This window comes from Perissodus microlepis, chromosome 3 (genome assembly GCF_051167445.1).
Source record: "Perissodus microlepis isolate ML-2025 ecotype Zambia chromosome 3, ASM5116744v1, whole genome shotgun sequence".
Classification (NCBI taxonomy): domain Eukaryota; kingdom Metazoa; phylum Chordata; class Actinopteri; order Cichliformes; family Cichlidae; genus Perissodus; species Perissodus microlepis.
In genome coordinates, this window is record NC_140463.1 from 26,975,489 (window position 1) to 26,993,075 (window position 17,587).

Sequence of the window (17,587 nt, forward strand, 5' to 3'; positions counted from 1 at the left end):
TAACAAAGAGGCAGAAGGTGAAGATGGAGAAGCACAAAGAGTGTCACTGCTTTTATCCAGTGGCGGCCTCTGTCAGTACATGTATTCTGATGAAAGCACCGCACTGAGAGCTGCAGAAGAAGAAGTAAGAAGTGCACTGCGCTTTACTCCATGTGAACTGAGCCTAGCTGAAATCATCTGCTATGTCCCAGGATTCTTTTCAGATCTGGTCAAATCTAAATTAAATGTTTGGATTAAAAATGCATTCTATGCACAAACCATGACAAAGGATCATGAATATGTCATAGAGAAACATGGGATAGTGCCTGTAGACTACAGCTGCACAGGTGTTGTTGAAAACTGCATGAAATGGAGTGATGGACTACAACAGTTTCTTGAAATGAAGCACGAGTCAAAGCTGAGTGACATGACAGCCATAACAAACTACATGTCCAATGTTGGCTTGCTTCAGAAGTATGGCAATCAGATCTATGGGATGTCTGGGACTCTTGGCAAACAAATGGAAACTAAGACTCTGCAGAAAATCTATGATGGTATCAAAACCTGTCAGATCCCTTCATTCAAACGCAGGAAGCTGTTTGAGGTTGAAGGCGTGGTCGTGAGCAGTGAAGAAGAATGGGTTGAAAAAATCTGTCATGCTGTCATTGCACAAATAACGCCTACATCATACAGGGATCCAAGAGCTGTGCTGGTCATCTGTGAGACCATCAATTGCGCAAACATTATCCACCAAGCTCTAGGTGATAAAGTCAAAGAGAAAAGTCTTTATATAAACAACAACATGGACAATAGTTCAATCTTTTCCAAGGAGCTTAAAGCAGGAGAAGTTATAATTGCAACAAACCTCGCAGGTCGTGGAACTGACCTTCAGATTACTGAAGAAGTAAAGAGAGCTGGAGGTTTGTTTGTTGTGCAGACCTTCCTCCCTGAGAACGCTCGTGTGGAGGCGCAGGCTTTTGGTCGCAGTGCCAGACAAGGAGCTCCAGGATCTGCTCAGCTCATCATCTCTTCTAGTCATCTGTCAGATCCAGTTCAAATGCTGCTTTTAACAAGGAATCTTCTCTCTTTAATGGATGATTTACTGAATTTAACTAAATTTAACCAACATCTTTTTGTGAAACAGATTAAGATGTATCAAAAAAGCCCCAATAATAAAAGATTTGAAGACATGTCTTCAATACTGGAACTAATTTTGACTCTAAAGTCAGATCCAGAAATAAACTTGGCTAAAGATGGCCGAGAGAGCTCAGTGGCTCACAAACTATCAAGCTACTTGGAGTCTGACATCCCAAACATAAAGAAGAAGGAGGAGCTCTTCAATCAGTATCTGAATGAACTTGATGATTTGTACAAAAGCAGCAACAACAAGCCAGCAGCTTCAGATTTGTCTGCTCTGAATGAGTTTTGGGGTATGTGGCTACTCACAAGCTTCAATGCCAAAGACTCTACTGAGGAATTGAAAGGCAGACTAAAGCGAGACCTGGACGCAGCCAGGCTAAAACTCAGGCAAAGAGAATCACCCTCTTCTAATCTTTACCACTACATTGGCTTTGGTAATGACTTACGCGAAAAGGGGAACTTTGCAGAGAGCATTGACATGTACACTAAAGCCACAGAGCAAGACCCCTGCTGGGGAGCTATTGCATATTACAACCGAGCTTTTACAACTCTGAAGCAGCAAAACAGGGCTCAGAGTCGAGACTGCATCAGTCAAGCTTTGGATGATTTGAAAAATGCACTCAAGTCTGTTCAGCTTTACTGTGACCAAATTCAGGTCACTTATAGATTCTCCAAACAGCACACCGAGAACCACAGCAGTGATTCACCCAGCAGAATTCACAAACACTTCATAGCCAGATACAGTGTGTTAAGTTTTTTTAAAGAAAACATTACAGAGGCCATAAAGAAGGTGGAGAGGAGCAGAGACATGGGTGGGAATGTAAAAGTGGAAGAGAGTCTAATCTACTTTATGGTTCCACTGGGGTATCTCCTGCCCTCATTTAACCTTTCACTGGAAACACTCTGTGTAACCCACTCTAGAAACCCTCTAAAGCGCCAGCAACTCATCAGTGACCCCTCCTTTGATATTCTAAATGAACTTAGGTGTCTTGAATCTTTGGGCCTGAATTGTATCTATACTTTAGACACAATTTTCTCGCTGGGAGGCTTTTTCTCAAAAATAGGAAGGACACTAAAAACAAAGAAAAGTTCTGATTAGAAGACAAGTATTCCAACGCATGAGCAAAACAATATGAATATGAGCAAACGAGCTATTTTAAAGAAACTAGTAAAAGCAGGTGTCCCTTCCATTATTTGTTTTCAGTTTATACGAGCAAAAAGTTACCTAAGATTTTCTTTTACTTGCATTTATTTATATTTTTAAAGTACTGATTAAAACACTAATGTCATGAATTCTATTTAGCAGTTTTTATGACTATGAATATCATATGTAATATATGGCATGCATTGAGTAAACCAATTGTTTTGCTTTGTTTGCACTATTTGAGTCTGAGCCTGTAACGTGTTGTATAAAATTACTGATGTATTGGTATCTGAATCAGTATGGAGGATGGATATGTTTAAAATATAATGACTGCAAATTTGTATAATTGAAACATTTATCTTTGATAGCTAGTTATTGGTCCTCTAGGACCTTTGTCCTTGACTGCTACCCAAACACTCCCCTTATATCTCAAGGAAGCTGAAAAAGGTGGCTGGAAACAGGGAGGTCTTTGCTTCTTTGCTTAGGCGGCTTACTCCCATGACTTGAACTCAAGGAAATAGAAAGAAACTGGATGGATGGATGAAATGTTTATCTTAATTTAACCTTTTTTTTATTACTAAAGAAAAGATGTCATATGGTTTATAACGTTCTAAGATTTGGTTTTGTTTCAGGGGTTTTTTGCTTTATGGACCATAAGGTTATGTTACTTAATACTTTATGCTGTTGTTAAATTGAGTTATTTGGCATCCAGTTACCAGCATTTGTTGACTGCTGAGACATATGTTTTGACCAAGTTTAAAGAGATCATAGTGACATTAACACATTTAGTCCCTTTAAGTGTTGAGATCCTACCTGATGAATTCAGTTATAACCATAGAAATATGTAAATAAAGTTCAGCAGTAAGTGAGACAGTTTGTGGAGTTCCATTTATTATTTTCATGCATTTAGCTTCATCCAAGGCACCAAGGCATTCAAATGTATGTGTTTTCAAAATGTCTGGGGTTTGTCTTTTGTTTTTTGAATGTATAACACTTTTAAATGTGTTTTTATCTTACAAGTAGTAATTTATGCACAACTTTGAAGCACTATAAAATAATGCACTTTTTCTCTATTACTTAGTCAATCTGAATTTGTTCAACAAAACACTTATATAACCACGCCGAGTGTGGTGCTCAGTGACTATTTACTATACTTCAAATTATCTAACAGTACACTGTATTCACAACTTTCTAGAAATATTACTATAAAATTTTGTATCACAATTCTCATGTCCTGGTAGTGTATACTTACACTTTTTCTTTTGTGTCCTCCTGTTTAGAGCCAGAGTAATGATCTCCCTGTTCAGGAGATCATTTCAGCATTAGAGGCAAAAGCATAAAGGCTGAACAGGGATAATCATAACATTGATAATCATTTCATTGCTGCCACTTTCTGGTGTAACATCATACTGAAGCTTGCAGACACTGGACACTATAATCAAACAATGTTATGATCATTTTAAAACTATATATATTTGGGGGTGGCTATGGCTCAGGTGGTAGAGCGGGTCACCTACTCACCGGAAGGTTGGTGGTTCGATCCCAGGCTCTTCCAGTCTACATGCCAAATATCCTTGGGCAAGATACTAACCCCATGTTTGCCTACTGGTGGTAGTCAGAGGGCCCGGTGGCACCAGTGTCCGGAAGCCTCGCCTCTGTCAGTGCGCCCCAGGGCAGCTGTGGCTACAATGTAGCTTGCCATCACCAGTGTGTGAATGAATGTGTGAATGACTGAACGTGTAAAGCGCTTTGGGGTCCTTAGGGACTAAGTAAAGCGCTATACAAATACAGGCCATTTATAGATTTCAGAGTGTATTAGTTTAGAAATTAGTGTTATTGACAGATGAGAAAAAAGCTAGTATTGGTTAGAATTATCAGCTACAAAATGTGAAATTCTTTACCTTCACCTCTCATCTATGCAGGTGTTTGGGTACTTTCAACATCTTTATGCTTTTTTTGTAAGAACAGGTGTAAAACGCTTCTAAATGTAGGAAACAATGGAAATGTAAATTGCAGGATTGCAGAAGTAATTTTTGGACACATTTTTGAGGCACTGTAAAGACATGCACTCTTTTTATTTATTACTTAGAGATACTTGTGATTTAGTGTAACAAAACAAATATCAGCCCACATGATAGTCAATGACTACTTATCTGATATACTTAAAATTCCACTGTATTCACATCCGTTTATAAACAACACTATGAAATTGTTCAACAGCAAAGATTTTATATTTCCTCTTTTATCTGTGGCTGTTTAGAGCTTAGTAGTTTTATCTATTAATCACATTTTAATTGCAGCACTACATCCAGAAGCACAAGACACTTCATTGCTGCCACTGTCTGGTGAAATGTAGTAGTGAAGCTTACCTGCCCTTCACTCAGTAAAGCAGTATCATAGATTTTTATTTGCAGGTAAGTGAAAGAGCTGATACTGGTTAAAAATTCCAATGTGTAGTTTTTGGACTCAAAAGTAAAAGAATGTACAATCTACTTCAAAACTTTTCATAAAGGGAAAATAAACCTCAGAAATGAGATCTATTAAAATGTACATGTTTAAATGCTAATATGCTATTATGCTAAAGCTTTGAGCTCAAAATAAATTTTAGCATGCACCAGCCTATTTATCCATTTATGTGAAAATTGCAATGTGTTTGTAGAGGAAATTGTGTGGAACAGAACCTAATATTCAATTATCTTTCCAAATGTTAGTAGGCAGTAACAATAAGAAAAGTGAAAAGACGGCTAGCTTAAAATGTACTATAGACTACTACTATATGCTAGCAAGTTGGTCCTTTGATGGCACTACTCTGCTTACCATGTGAACCCACCAGTTCCAGGTGATCAACTATTGAGTTCCAGAATAATACAAAAATAAAAACATAAAAAATCTTTGGTTAGCACAGAACAAATACGAAACATCTTTAAAAAAAAGTTTTTTTTTAATTTCTTGTGCCCTCACTGGACTGCTGCTCAGCTGCTCTGAGCTCAGCAGTGTCACCAATGGGTACAAGCTCCAAGCTCCCATGCTGAACACAACACAGAAAAAAAAAGACAGGAGACAAGACAGTTCTCTTAAGCTTCTATTAATTTTATTTTCTTTGCTTTTTTTTTTAGGATGTTCATTGTGTTACACAGAGCAATTAGCCACACAAGTTTGATTCTCTTTAATTTTATTTTTTTTTATTGTTAATTATATTATTCTCCCTTATAAGCGCTAATGCTAAAAAAGTTACTCCAGAACTATCACACGGTTAACTAACTTGTGAGCACATCGGGACAGTAAACTAACACTTCACATACATAAAACAAAGAAAGATCATTAAAACAAATCAAAGGGGAAAGAAAAATGTAATTGAATTGTAAAAACTAAGAGACAAAAAAAAGACAAAATGGACAAGCATTTACAATCACACAGCCCTGCTCAACCACTCTGATTTCCTTATTTGGCCTTTTTAAAATTTCTAGGCTTTAATCCTGAAATGAGCCCAGCAATTACATTGTACACTCCAGCACAATGGTCTGCAACCCACATGCTTTAATGCCACAATCTATCATGCACAAGCATGCCGCATGATATCATCAGTATTTGTGTTTTCCACATCTTCTGCAAAAGATGTTGATGGTACAATAGGCCGTTTATGCACTGCATAAGCAGCCTATTATGGATCGGAGGGGAGTGACTCAAAAACAGGTTGCCGTCATCATTCCGACCATCAATTATAATTCCAAGCTCACATCTAAGGCCTTCCATCGCATCACAACCATGTCCGCTTCATGAGTCAGGTTTGGAAAAAGGAGAATTAAATAGCATTTAAATGAAACAGGCATCTTCCAACTCAGTGGTCGTGCTTTCATGCATTAGAATATAAACACATGCAATGGACTGGGCTCAAACATGGTCCTTTAAAAGCACAGTCAGTGTAATGGCTACTTGGCACAGGGCAGTGGTAAGCTTTGACTTTATTTGCAATTATTAAGTATTAGCAATTCAGTGAGAATCTGGATGAATTTATTTATGATAACTGATGCTTAAAGGTGCACGTTTAGCTCGGAGCACTTCTGATGGTAGAATTTGGTCAATAAACACCTCGATTCTTGAGGGGCTTTTAGTTTTGGCAGGACGCTTAAGCTTATTGGCTCCAACCGGTTGGCTCAGAGTTCAGAGAGTGGCTGAAGAAACTCTTGTTTTCTATTCTTATATATTATCTGAGCATGGTGGCAGTGAAGGGGCTGGTTCATTGTCACTGATAAGTCACAAGGGGTTTTATTGGTCTTAAAACTTTTGTAGGTAACCTGGGCCTTTCTCCATCTTCATTGGTTAACTGTGCTTACAAGACACGAGCACTGACATTTGCTCTCTCTCTCTCTCTCTCTCTCCCCACACACTCCCTCTCACACTCACACATATCAGTATAAACATATGCAAACATGACTCTGTTGTCCCCGTTGGTGAATAAAGTGGGTGGAGAGGAGTACGCATTGGTTTTATCCGCATCCCCCCACCACCGCAGCACACATGAAGTCAAGTATGCTAGCTGGGTTTGTTTGGAGGTATCCGTGCATGGGCAAGGCTAAGCGATTACAACCCAGATAGATGATGAACACAGTGATCCCTTTCTGGCCACACCGAGCACTGAAATGCAATATCCATACGAGCATGCTACCGATGATGGGATGCTCCCTGGTGAGTGGTAGAACACAAGTGTGGATATTAAGACACGCAGTGCAAGACTGCCAGCAGTATTGGAAGCACTTCTGAATGTGCGGCGACTACTATCAATAGGGTGATAATTAAAGCGCGCAAAACACCCTCAGTCTCACCTATGTTTACCTCCAGGTCATAACTCGAAACAGCACACACACGAACACAGATTCACACAACTTAGCAGAATATAAAAGAAAAAAAAAACAACAAAATTATCCATTCAATATTAACATGAGTTGATAGCAGGCATGCAACTTCCAAACAGTCCAGAAGAAAAAATAAAATAAAATAAAAGCTTCTTGTCCATCACATCAAAATCCAACGGAAGGGGGGAAAGATTACAGTCACTTATAGACGAGGGCCAAATGGAAGACATAAACAATCTGGCAACATCAAGGAGGAAGTAGTCACTACAATGGCTCTCATTGGCTGTCTCCATATGATGGGGTCAGCCAATCAGTATCTTCAGCCCCTTGCTGAGACAGGTTACATATAAGAAGAAAAAAAAATCCCATAAAAGAAATGATAAAAAAAAAGAAGAAGAACACAATAAAAACTAGCTTTAAAAGTAGTAGACACACATTGTTATAAGTATCTCTGCTATAGTACGTTTTTTTTGTCTATGTCGTTTTTAAGTCATTATGTAATAAAGAGAAAAGTTACTGTTTTTTTCTATCATCATTAGCTTCAATATCATCATCATCATCAAGAACATCAGAATCATCAGCATCAACATCCACAATACCGTTTTCAGGATTATTACTATTGGTTTCGTACGCTGCACTGTAAATCTAAATTAAAGGGCTCTATTGGCTGACAATAGAGGGAGAGAGGACTAGTTGCTGTTCGTCACCCCCTCCTTTGCGTTAATAATCTCTTCATGCCTTTTAAAGACTCATGTTTATGGCAGAACAGCCGGTTGTACTTTGCTTTGGGCTGAGGTTGTAAAGAGAAGGGTTTTTATTTTCCACTCAAGTCACTCTATTCCTCTTCCTCCTTCCCTCCCTCTCTCTAACCATCCATATTCCTATGCTCTTTGTGGGGAATGAAAGGCGTTGTTTAGTGACAAATAAGTAACCCATTCATCTTGTCTCTGCATTATTGTCATGCTTCATCTTTCCCTTCCTTTTGCTTCCACCCTCCTCTCATCCCACTCTCGCTCTTTCTTTCTATCATTTTGTTTTTCTTCAGCAAGACACCTCCATCGTTTGGGAGGGGCTGGGCGGCATCTGGCCGCCCTGCGAGCCCTGGGACAGGGTGCGGGAGCGAGAGCGGGAGCCATCCATGGAGTAGGAGGAGGAGAGGGAGGTGGTACGAGAGCGGGACAGGCGAGTCATGCAAGATGAAGCCACTGTGGAGAAACACAGAGAAACGGTCAGTAAGAGTACAAGTCATGGAAACAGTCAGGTATCAAAAGGTAAGGAAATGTTGCTGACAACACATAGTTGTGGTCATCCACACTCATAATGGACATGATTGACAATTTGTGGCCTTTAATCATTTACTTGAATTGTTATTTTTCCAGCATGGAAAGACTATACAGCACACATCTTTAATAGCGTTAAAAAAAACAAGGATTAGGGGGGCAATTTTCAATTTATTTTGAATTTTCTCTAATCTGCACAGGGTCAGATGAGGCCAAGACCTATTAACATCTCACTAGACTACCTCCAAATTCTTCAACTTCCTCTTAGATCAATAGCTGGACAGTTGAAACATGGTTGGGTGTTCCAACAGGATCCCGAACACACATCAAACCTGGTTTTGGAATGTATAAAATTGGCTAACATTAAGCTTCTGGAATGGCCTTCCCAAAGTCCACTCCAGAAGTCAAAGCTTTTAAAGTCAGATGTATGCTGTACAATCATTACACCGTGGAAAAAAAAACAGTTCAAAGAAATCATTAAAAGCCCAAAATGACCACAACATTCATGCTCATAATGAGGGTATGTAACTAAACAGAGTTGTACATCAGAAATACAGCAGTTTATCCTTTAACTGACACAAAAAGTATCGAAATAAAAGTATGAAGCAAATAGGAAACAATACTAAAGCCATGTCTCTGTAGAAATAAGGAAGATAACTGCTTGATAAAGTGAACTTACTGTAGCCCATGCCCTGGATGAAATACTTGAAAGCCTCAGTAAGTTTAGCAGGCTGCAACAAAAACACAGGACATTACATATCAGGTCAAAAACATGTTTAACTCGTTTGCTGCACTGAATAATGGTGCTCACTGAGGACCCCATGTGGAAGCCCAGGGTATCCGTTTTAGTTTTGACACCTAAAAACCAACCTCTGGGGCTAAAAGACAATAAAGCTACCACGTATGTGTGAAAAACTACAATTCGCCTTGTGGCTACCTGTAGCAGACTCTTAACATGAGTCAATCCCCACAAACCAACAAGACATCAATATATTTACTGCTTTGTTTTAAATGGATCTTGATCTCTGTAGTTAAATCTTCCTTTCATGACAGCTATGTGGGAACAGAAGCCAAAATTTGGCTTGTTTTTTAATAAGGCACCTGTGAGTGCCGATACAATGGAAAAGTATCAAGATGTTCTTTTCACATTGAAATATTGCCCAGGGTGGATTTAACATCCACACCTATGTCACATGTGTGTTATTATAGAGATCTTAAGGTGTTTTTACCTGAGTCAGCTGAGGCAGACCACCAGCATCAGCCATCTGCAGAAGAACAGAAAACGTAAGTAAAGGTGAAAAAAAACAAAGACAGATAGACGATGCAGACACTGAGGACACAGGCATGAAAATCACCTTTAAGAACGAGGTTGTTGTCGGGTCCATTTTGCTGTTGCACTCCACCTGGTGGTTACAGAAAGAAACACAGTCTTTGTTACAACCCATCAGATCCTTTTTTGCACAGAAACGTACAATCGGTGCAAACAGCCGTTCAGGTAAGTGTCAAATAATAAAAGAAACTTACAGCAGCATCCTCATAGGGAGCATGATCGCCCACCACCAGCATTACAGGACATCTGAGGGTCAAACAGAAACAGGTGCTGATTAGAAGTTTGAAGATTTGAGAGATTAACGTTTAGTAAAAAAATCAGAGAGTGGGTATTTACTTGAAAGCGCTGTTGCGGTCAAAGATCAGGTCTCTACGACTGTAAGGAGAAAGAAATGGTGTCAGTGGTAGTTTGATGTAAGGTCGATTATTTGTATTTATGTCATGATGCACGACAGCATGTTATGTTTGCCTGTTGTAAGATTTCCACAGGAGCTCCATGTTGGACAGGTTGGGAGCTTTGGAGATGCGCTCTCTGTAAGACTGCACTAGATCTGTGCTTGACGACAGCTCCTCCTAGAAAAACGGTTTAACATTTGATCCTTTTTTCTCAATTTTTTATTTAACTTACAAAAAAAATCTGTCATTTAAACACTTATGGATCTAATAATGTACCTGACTGAAAAGGTGGCACAGAATCTGCTCTGTGAGGGAGGACGTCACGGAGCTGAGCTGGAGAGGAAAGAGGGGGGATCATTCAGGCAGTTTATTTATTTTAATCAAGCGCGATGAAATATACTATAAACAATTACATGATCAGTAGCACAGAACACACAGACCGTGCGTGAAGTCACGTAATTTCATATCCAGAGCTATTTTTACATTGATGAGTAACTCCCATTAGGACTAACAAGATTAAATGATGTTTCTGTGTACACGGCCACTGCAGCCCTGACGTGGAAGGAAGGAAGAGAGAGAGAAAGAAACCTTTTGAGCAGCCCAGTCTATCCATCCTCGGGCGTTAGTGTCGATGTTGATCAGAACCAGACCTTCCACTGCATCTGGGTTTGTGAGCTGAGGAGAGAACGCAGAAGTGTTCACTGACAGTGTGACACTATCTCATATACATCTATATTTATGGCTCACGTGGTGAAGGGAAAACAAACCGCACATCGGACCTTAATGAATGAAATATTCAGGATGAAGATCTTTGCTGACATTATTTAACCAAACCAACCAAAGCCATCAACTCTTTGAAGGCTGGATTCAAAAATCCCACCAAAAGTCAGTTAAAAATTAAAATCAGAGGCATAATGTGGTTCGGTAATATGAATGTGTGCTTCCCATGTGGATGTATGTACTCTTTAATGTGTGTGCACAATCCTGATGAGAAGCAGGATGGTGTCCTCTGGGATCTCGTCCAAGTTCAGGGATTCAGTGATCTCCTGGACCGTAAGTGGCTTTATTTGACTGAATCTGATACTCCCAGAAGTTCTCAGTTGGATTCAGATCACGGGCTAGTCAGTGACATGATTGCTGTCGTTTTCTAGGAACTGCCTACGTACAGTGACTACGAGGCCAGACACTGTCTTACACCAGGATCCACCGCACAAAGATAAGGCTAAGGTCTAAAGATTTCACCCTGGTACCCAACAGGAGTCAGGGTGCTGTTAGTTAACAGGTGGATGCCTGTGTGACCCTCAAAGGATTTGCTTTCTCAGATCATCACTGACCCACTGCCAGACCTGTCATGAGCCAGTTTAACTAGTCACATCGGTCGAGCTGCACGCAAACAGTGATGTGGCCACAGCTCTGTACTGGTTATACCACCGCTGAAGACACAAATAGTATTCTCCTGAGCGATAGGTGTTACAATTCACACAAAACCTCCACATCAGGGTTGGTACAGGAGGAAAAGTCGAAACTGGAAGCAGTTTTCGATCGCTACGTTAGCTAGGGCAAGAACAACAGGGTATAATAAACCAGGCAGTTTCAGGCAGCATTATGTCCAGACTCTTTTATATCTGTCACACATGCTCAGTAAGAAGCTCCTCACCGGTGGCAGCTCTGCCAGATCTGCTGTTTTCTGGAGAACGGCACAGAACTCTACAGTGGCCCTGAGAAGCCAAACGGACTGCAACTTAAGAAAACACCAGCAATAAGAAGAATGCTGCAAAAACACAACGGAAATAGGAAAAACTAAAACAGAAATAAAACAGATTTCCAAAAGCACAAGGGAAGTGTTTCTGGGCAGACAATAACCTGACGGACTAGTTGCAGGAGCCAAAATATGCTAAGAATTGTGCTGGAGACACTTAAAAGAAGTGGAGTATCTATCGGTTTTGTGAGGAAAGAAAAGAAAGAAAAGCCTAAAAATCCGTCATCAGTATTATATGAATCATGATAAAACACATCTACCATGTTTTGGGTTCCTGCAACTGGTCCGTCGGGTTATTGTCTCCCCAGAAACACTTCCATTGTGCTTTTGGAAATCTGTTTTTCCTATTTCCGTTGTGTTTTGTGTGTTTTTGCAGCATTTTTATTATTGCTGGTGTTTTCTTAAGTTGCAGTCTGTTTGGCCTCTCAGGGCCACCGTAGAACTCTCTATAAGAAAGTCGAGTAACCTCTTCTCTGCACTTAATGTTCGTTAATAAAAAGCACTTTGGTGTTGAAGTTTTAACATCAATTAAAAACCATTTCAATTATTTGGGAACTCTTTATTCGACATCAGGAAGTGACCCAGAAGAAAACTAATTTTGTGGACGCGTTTACGAGTGTCTGGAGATGATGTTGATTTTCACATTTAAACCAAAGCTAATGAGCATTCAGCGTTTTCTTATTTTAAGAGGTTTGCACATAAATGTCCACAAGCGTCACAGTTTAACATATTTATTCTACAAAGTGTTCCTACTGAACTCCTCTCTCTTACAGTCAGCCCCGCGCAAAACTGTAAACAAGAACTGACACCATCCTGTGTTAATGCAAAATAAGACCTCTGTAGAGTGCTAAAGCAGGGTCTGAAATGACTCATCAGGACAGCTTTACCAAAAAAAAAGAAAAAGATGCTTACCGCAAACCTGGCCAGGATGTATGCTCCTGCTCCCACACCCACTCCGATTACAGTACGGAAGCTGACAGAACGATAAAGGTTATTAACACCTACAGCATACACATGTGCATGCAAACACAGTGTTAATTGTTGCTGAACACTCTGGTTATTTATATATCTACAGCATTGTGCAAAATTCTTGAACCACCTTTTTCTTTATATTTTGACAAGAAAATGGAAATAGTTGCAAAGATATACTGAAATACATGCAAACATATGAGGCAAAACAGTTTTAACAAGGTCACCACAGCAGGTAGCGCTGTGTGTCTCAAGGCCACTTAGCTCTGTTACACAAATCCAAAAAAATTGCTTGCGGTCACATCACAATAAATACGGTTAACTCACTTGAAAAACTGCAGGACAGCTGGGATCATCTCTGATATGGTCTCCATGGAGGGATACTGGTAACTACAACAGCACACACAAATGAGCTTAATGCAATTAAGCGGCTTAACATGAAAACAAATATGTGAAGAATGTTATGTTACCCAGGAAATACTCATTCTTATCTAAGATCTCCTCAACCTATTCATGGTGGCTGGGCAGCGCTGATCCATTAGATAAATTTCATAAGTAAATACGACGGCTAACACCTCTATCCACAAGGATTTAAGACCACAAAGAGAATGAGCTTCAATTTCGAGAAGCAGCGGCAGAAGCGAAGGGTCAGAGCTGAGAATCTGTCACAATACATGAAACAAAATCCTGCTGAGCCACTAAAATAATCTCACAAGGAAAGGGAGTGATAGAGAAGTACTCGTGGGGGAAGGAATAAGAAGTACGGGGAGAAAAAAGAAGGGATTTTGTTTAAACCTCTGACAAGAGCGCATTAGAGAACAGAAATGGTGCAGGGGGAGATGTGAGAGAGGAGAATGGTAAGGATTTTTAGAAGAGATTAGGTTCAGGCCTGTACGGAAGATTGTTTCCATTTCTCAGAAGTTTACTTAAAAAAAAATTAAAAAGTGCAAGGTTACTGCAGGACACCTTATCAAACACGATGATTGTCTCACCCTGCAGGGTAGGCGGCGGCCCCCTCCTCTTGTCCTGGGGCGTCGATGTGAATCAGGGTGAAATTCTTGACAATCTCCTGCATCTCTTCAAATTTGAACAGAGGCGAGAAGCAGCTCTTACCTGCCAGGTAACAAAAACAGAGTAAACGAAGATAATGAGGAAAAAACGCAATCGGTAACAAGTAAGAGACTGTTTGACTTGGAGAGAGAGCTACTCACTGTCCAGACCCACATCGTGGAAGGTGAGGATGGCGGGCCTACGGGTGGTTCGTGTGCCATGGAGGGTCACGTGCAGGACGCCATGTGGAGTCTCAACACTGTGCTCCTAGAGAAAGCAACACGAACAAACACAGACTTAACAACGTCAACCTGATGGTAACATCTGGCATGGAAAACAAAAAAAATAACCTTTTCGGTGCATGAACTTTCTTTTATTTTTGGCTGCTTGCCACAGCCGATCGTCTGCCTCCATCTCACCCTGTCCCTAGCATCCTCCCCTGTCTCACCAACCCTGCACCAACTCATCTTCAACAAGTTCTTTCTCTTTTTCTTCACATTCAACAACCTTTGTCAAAGATATCCACCACTGCTACACTGCACATGTCCAAACCATGTCTTGCCTCTTATTTTGTCTCCAAAAACTGAGTATTCCTCTCTAGGTCTGCAAATTCTGTATGAATCTGGTCCTTGTATACACTCAAGTTAATAAATTGCAAGTTCTATATCCATTCCTCCACTTCAGGTCATCCAATTTTTCTAGACTGCGATACTTGAGACAGGCTGACAGATAAGAGTGTCACAGGGGGATGTTTCTATCTATGGCTACGTCCACACTAATGCGTTTTCGTACAAAAACATCGTTTTCTCTCCGTTTTGGCCTCCCGTCCACACTGAGACGGCAGAATCTGATGATTTTATGGATAATTAAAGTCAGTCATATATCCACAAACACAACAAGCTGAAAGTCAGTGATGCTGCTCGGTTTGCAGTCCTGAATATCACAGCACAAGCAGGATTCACTGCACTGTTAATGTTAGCTATGTTATATTGCTGCCTCTGTTCGGTGGTGTCGAGCCAAACGGACTTTAACGTGTGTTTGAACGAGCTGACGGTTCACTCGTTAAGCTGAAAGAAAGATGCTTTAATCACAGGAGTCACACATGTGTCCACTGTACCATCTGGGAACTCTTCTTGTTTCGTAATAACACAAACTAAATCCTCCTTCTTTTGTGCTGTTTTGTAGCAGTGTATACACCTGAGACTGTCACCTGTCTGTCTGTCCTGCACTCTCTCTCTGTTTCTTTCTCTCTGATTGTGGAATAAAAGTATGAACATGTATTTATAAGTTACACTTGTGTTTGAATCCTGCAGCTTATCACACATTTGATTTCCATGTGTGACAACTGCAAGTGTCCAGAGTGAGGACAGACTGAGGGACCCACTGCTGCACATCATCTGTGAGGCTTTGCACCCCTGATGATCCACCAGGACAAACTCAGCAGTGTGTGAGGAAGAGGAGGAGGAAGAGCCAGCAGCAGCTGACAGATGGAGAGAATAGACAGACTGTTCCCTGTTTGTGAAGGACTGCTAGGAAAGTTTAACATAACTAACTGTCTGTCCTGAATCAGTCTTATTAGGTAATGTTCAAATAATTTTATCCTCCCAGTGTTTTCAGTGTGGGAGAAAGTACTCAGGGCCTTCAAGTTACACACTATGAAAGGCAGCAACAAGTTTAATGTTCAGAAACCTAAAGTATGTATCAGCAGCAGAATGGAGCTAAAAATAAATGTTTGTTTCAGTTCTATGAAGCTTTGAGTATTTTGGATTAGTAGCACTGCTGTGTTTGTTGCATCATATTGCTGTAATTGTTTATATGCTTTATATATTCTGAGGTAAGTTGATCTATAGCGTTACATCATATTTTATAAGGATGTTATGTGTTTGTATACTTTTTGCCCAGTTTGACCCATTTAGCAGAAGTCAGCCTGTTTAAGGCTCTGATATCTATTCTGTATGACTTAAAGCAGTTATGACATGGTCTGATTTTCTCACCCAATAAAGGAATATTCAATATATCAGTCTACTCTTCATTTTATCAGAAACAGTTTTCACAGCTCGTACATTTTCTTTTTACACATATATGTAAGCAATGAGCCAAATTTAGTAATGCCAACATATTAAAAGAACAATATTTGTCTCTTATATATAATACATCTATATATACACTGTCAAAGATACTTGTCTTTGAGTGAAGATTTAAGGTGATAGGAAATATAAATAAATGCAACTTGAATCTTTACTGAAGCTCAGTGTTTGGCACAGAGTTCATGTTCACTGCTCTAATAACTAATAATGATTAATATAATAACTATAATATTGGCCATATTATATTTACATTACCAAAGTGAGATGACTTTAGTCTCATGAACAACATTAGCTAATTGTTATTTACTAGCTAATCTTAAATGACTGTTCAGTACAGAAATGAAGCCCAACAATCATGTTTTACAGTCCTGTGGTCTCAGCCTCAGATACTTATCAAATCACACAGAGCTCATGTAGAAACAAATGTACAAAATATGTTCTCCTTCATTTCTGTCAAACAAAGCTGTATGAAACGTTTCCAGCTGTTAGTATCATGGTTGCTAGGCAACCTGGGCAGCGCGACGGAGGCTAGACCGTCCCATTTCACAAGCCTCGCACTTCCGGCCTTAGCGGTCTTTGAGTACGCGGCCCTTGAGGACCAAGGGCCATCATAAAGACTGGAGCTTGAGTCCTTGACAGCCTTTGGTCTTTAATTAGCAAATTATATACAAAGTGGATACAGATGTGTTTTCACATTTTCAACCATTACTGTACTAAGGTTTAATGTAGCAGAAATAAATCCATAAAAAAAAGAAAAGGGAACAAATAGCCCTGAGTTTTGGGACACTGTGATCTGTGATGATTCACAAGATGCAGCTCATAGATTTATTCATGACTTTCTGTCCATGGGAATTCAATGCAATTTCATTTCAACTACCGTCCTCTGACAACCTAAACATACCACCTGATTCAGCAGCTTGTAGAATCATCTTTAGCAGCAATAACTCAATCACTTTTTTTGTGTGCGACTTTATCAGTCTGTCGCATCATTGTGGACACATTTTAGCTCAATTTTCTTCACAGCACTGCTTCACTTTATTGAGGTTTGCAGGCATTCATTTATGCACAGCTCTCTGAAGGTCACAGCATTTCAATCAGGTTTAAGTCTGGACTCTAACTGGGCCACTTGATTGTAGACTTGCTGGTGTGTTTGGCGTCCCTGTTTAGGCCAAGCTTTAGGTGTCAGACAGACAGCCTCACATGTGACTCTAGAATACTTTGGTCTACAGAGGGGTTCACGGTCAACTCCGTGACTGCAAGGTGCCCAACTGCTGTGGCTGCAAAACAAGCCCAAACCGTCACCCCTCCACCACCTGTCAGTTGGTATGAGCTGTTTGTGCTGTTATGCTTTGTTTGGTTTTCTCCAGCCGTGGTCTCTCCACTTTGGTGTCATCTGTCTAAGTCTTGTGGTTTGTTCAGATGCAACTTTGCAAACTTAAACCATGCTGGCATGTTCTTTGTAGAGACAAGGGGCTTTCTCCTGGCAGTCCGTCAAGCTTGTTCAGTCTTTTTCTAATTGTGCTGTCATGAACTTTAACATTTAAAATCCTAACATTTAGAGTCTGAGATGTAGCTCTTGTATTTTTTTAGGGTATCTCTGA

The 17,587-nt window shown here is 40.1% G+C and overlaps 1 protein-coding gene across 1 annotated transcript in view; it reads right to left on the minus strand.

Annotated features, from left to right (window-relative positions):
- Positions 1 to 5,332: 5,332 nt before the first annotated feature.
- ndrg2 (NDRG family member 2) overlaps positions 5,333 to 17,587 on the minus strand; it is a 47,138-nt gene continuing 34,883 nt past the window's right edge. Inside the window, exons 4-16 of the mRNA XM_084923774.1 lie at positions 14,061 to 14,166; positions 13,842 to 13,962; positions 13,177 to 13,239; positions 12,793 to 12,853; positions 10,710 to 10,796; positions 10,398 to 10,454; positions 10,195 to 10,298; positions 10,063 to 10,101; positions 9,921 to 9,972; positions 9,752 to 9,799; positions 9,626 to 9,661; positions 9,076 to 9,127; positions 5,333 to 8,321 (exon numbers count right to left, since the gene is read on the minus strand). Coding sequence (XP_084779900.1) covers positions 8,158 to 8,321; positions 9,076 to 9,127; positions 9,626 to 9,661; positions 9,752 to 9,799; positions 9,921 to 9,972; positions 10,063 to 10,101; positions 10,195 to 10,298; positions 10,398 to 10,454; positions 10,710 to 10,796; positions 12,793 to 12,853; positions 13,177 to 13,239; positions 13,842 to 13,962; positions 14,061 to 14,166 — 990 coding nt within the window. The 3' untranslated portion in view covers positions 5,333 to 8,157. The remainder of the gene's footprint in view (positions 8,322 to 9,075; positions 9,128 to 9,625; positions 9,662 to 9,751; positions 9,800 to 9,920; positions 9,973 to 10,062; positions 10,102 to 10,194; positions 10,299 to 10,397; positions 10,455 to 10,709; positions 10,797 to 12,792; positions 12,854 to 13,176; positions 13,240 to 13,841; positions 13,963 to 14,060; positions 14,167 to 17,587) is intronic.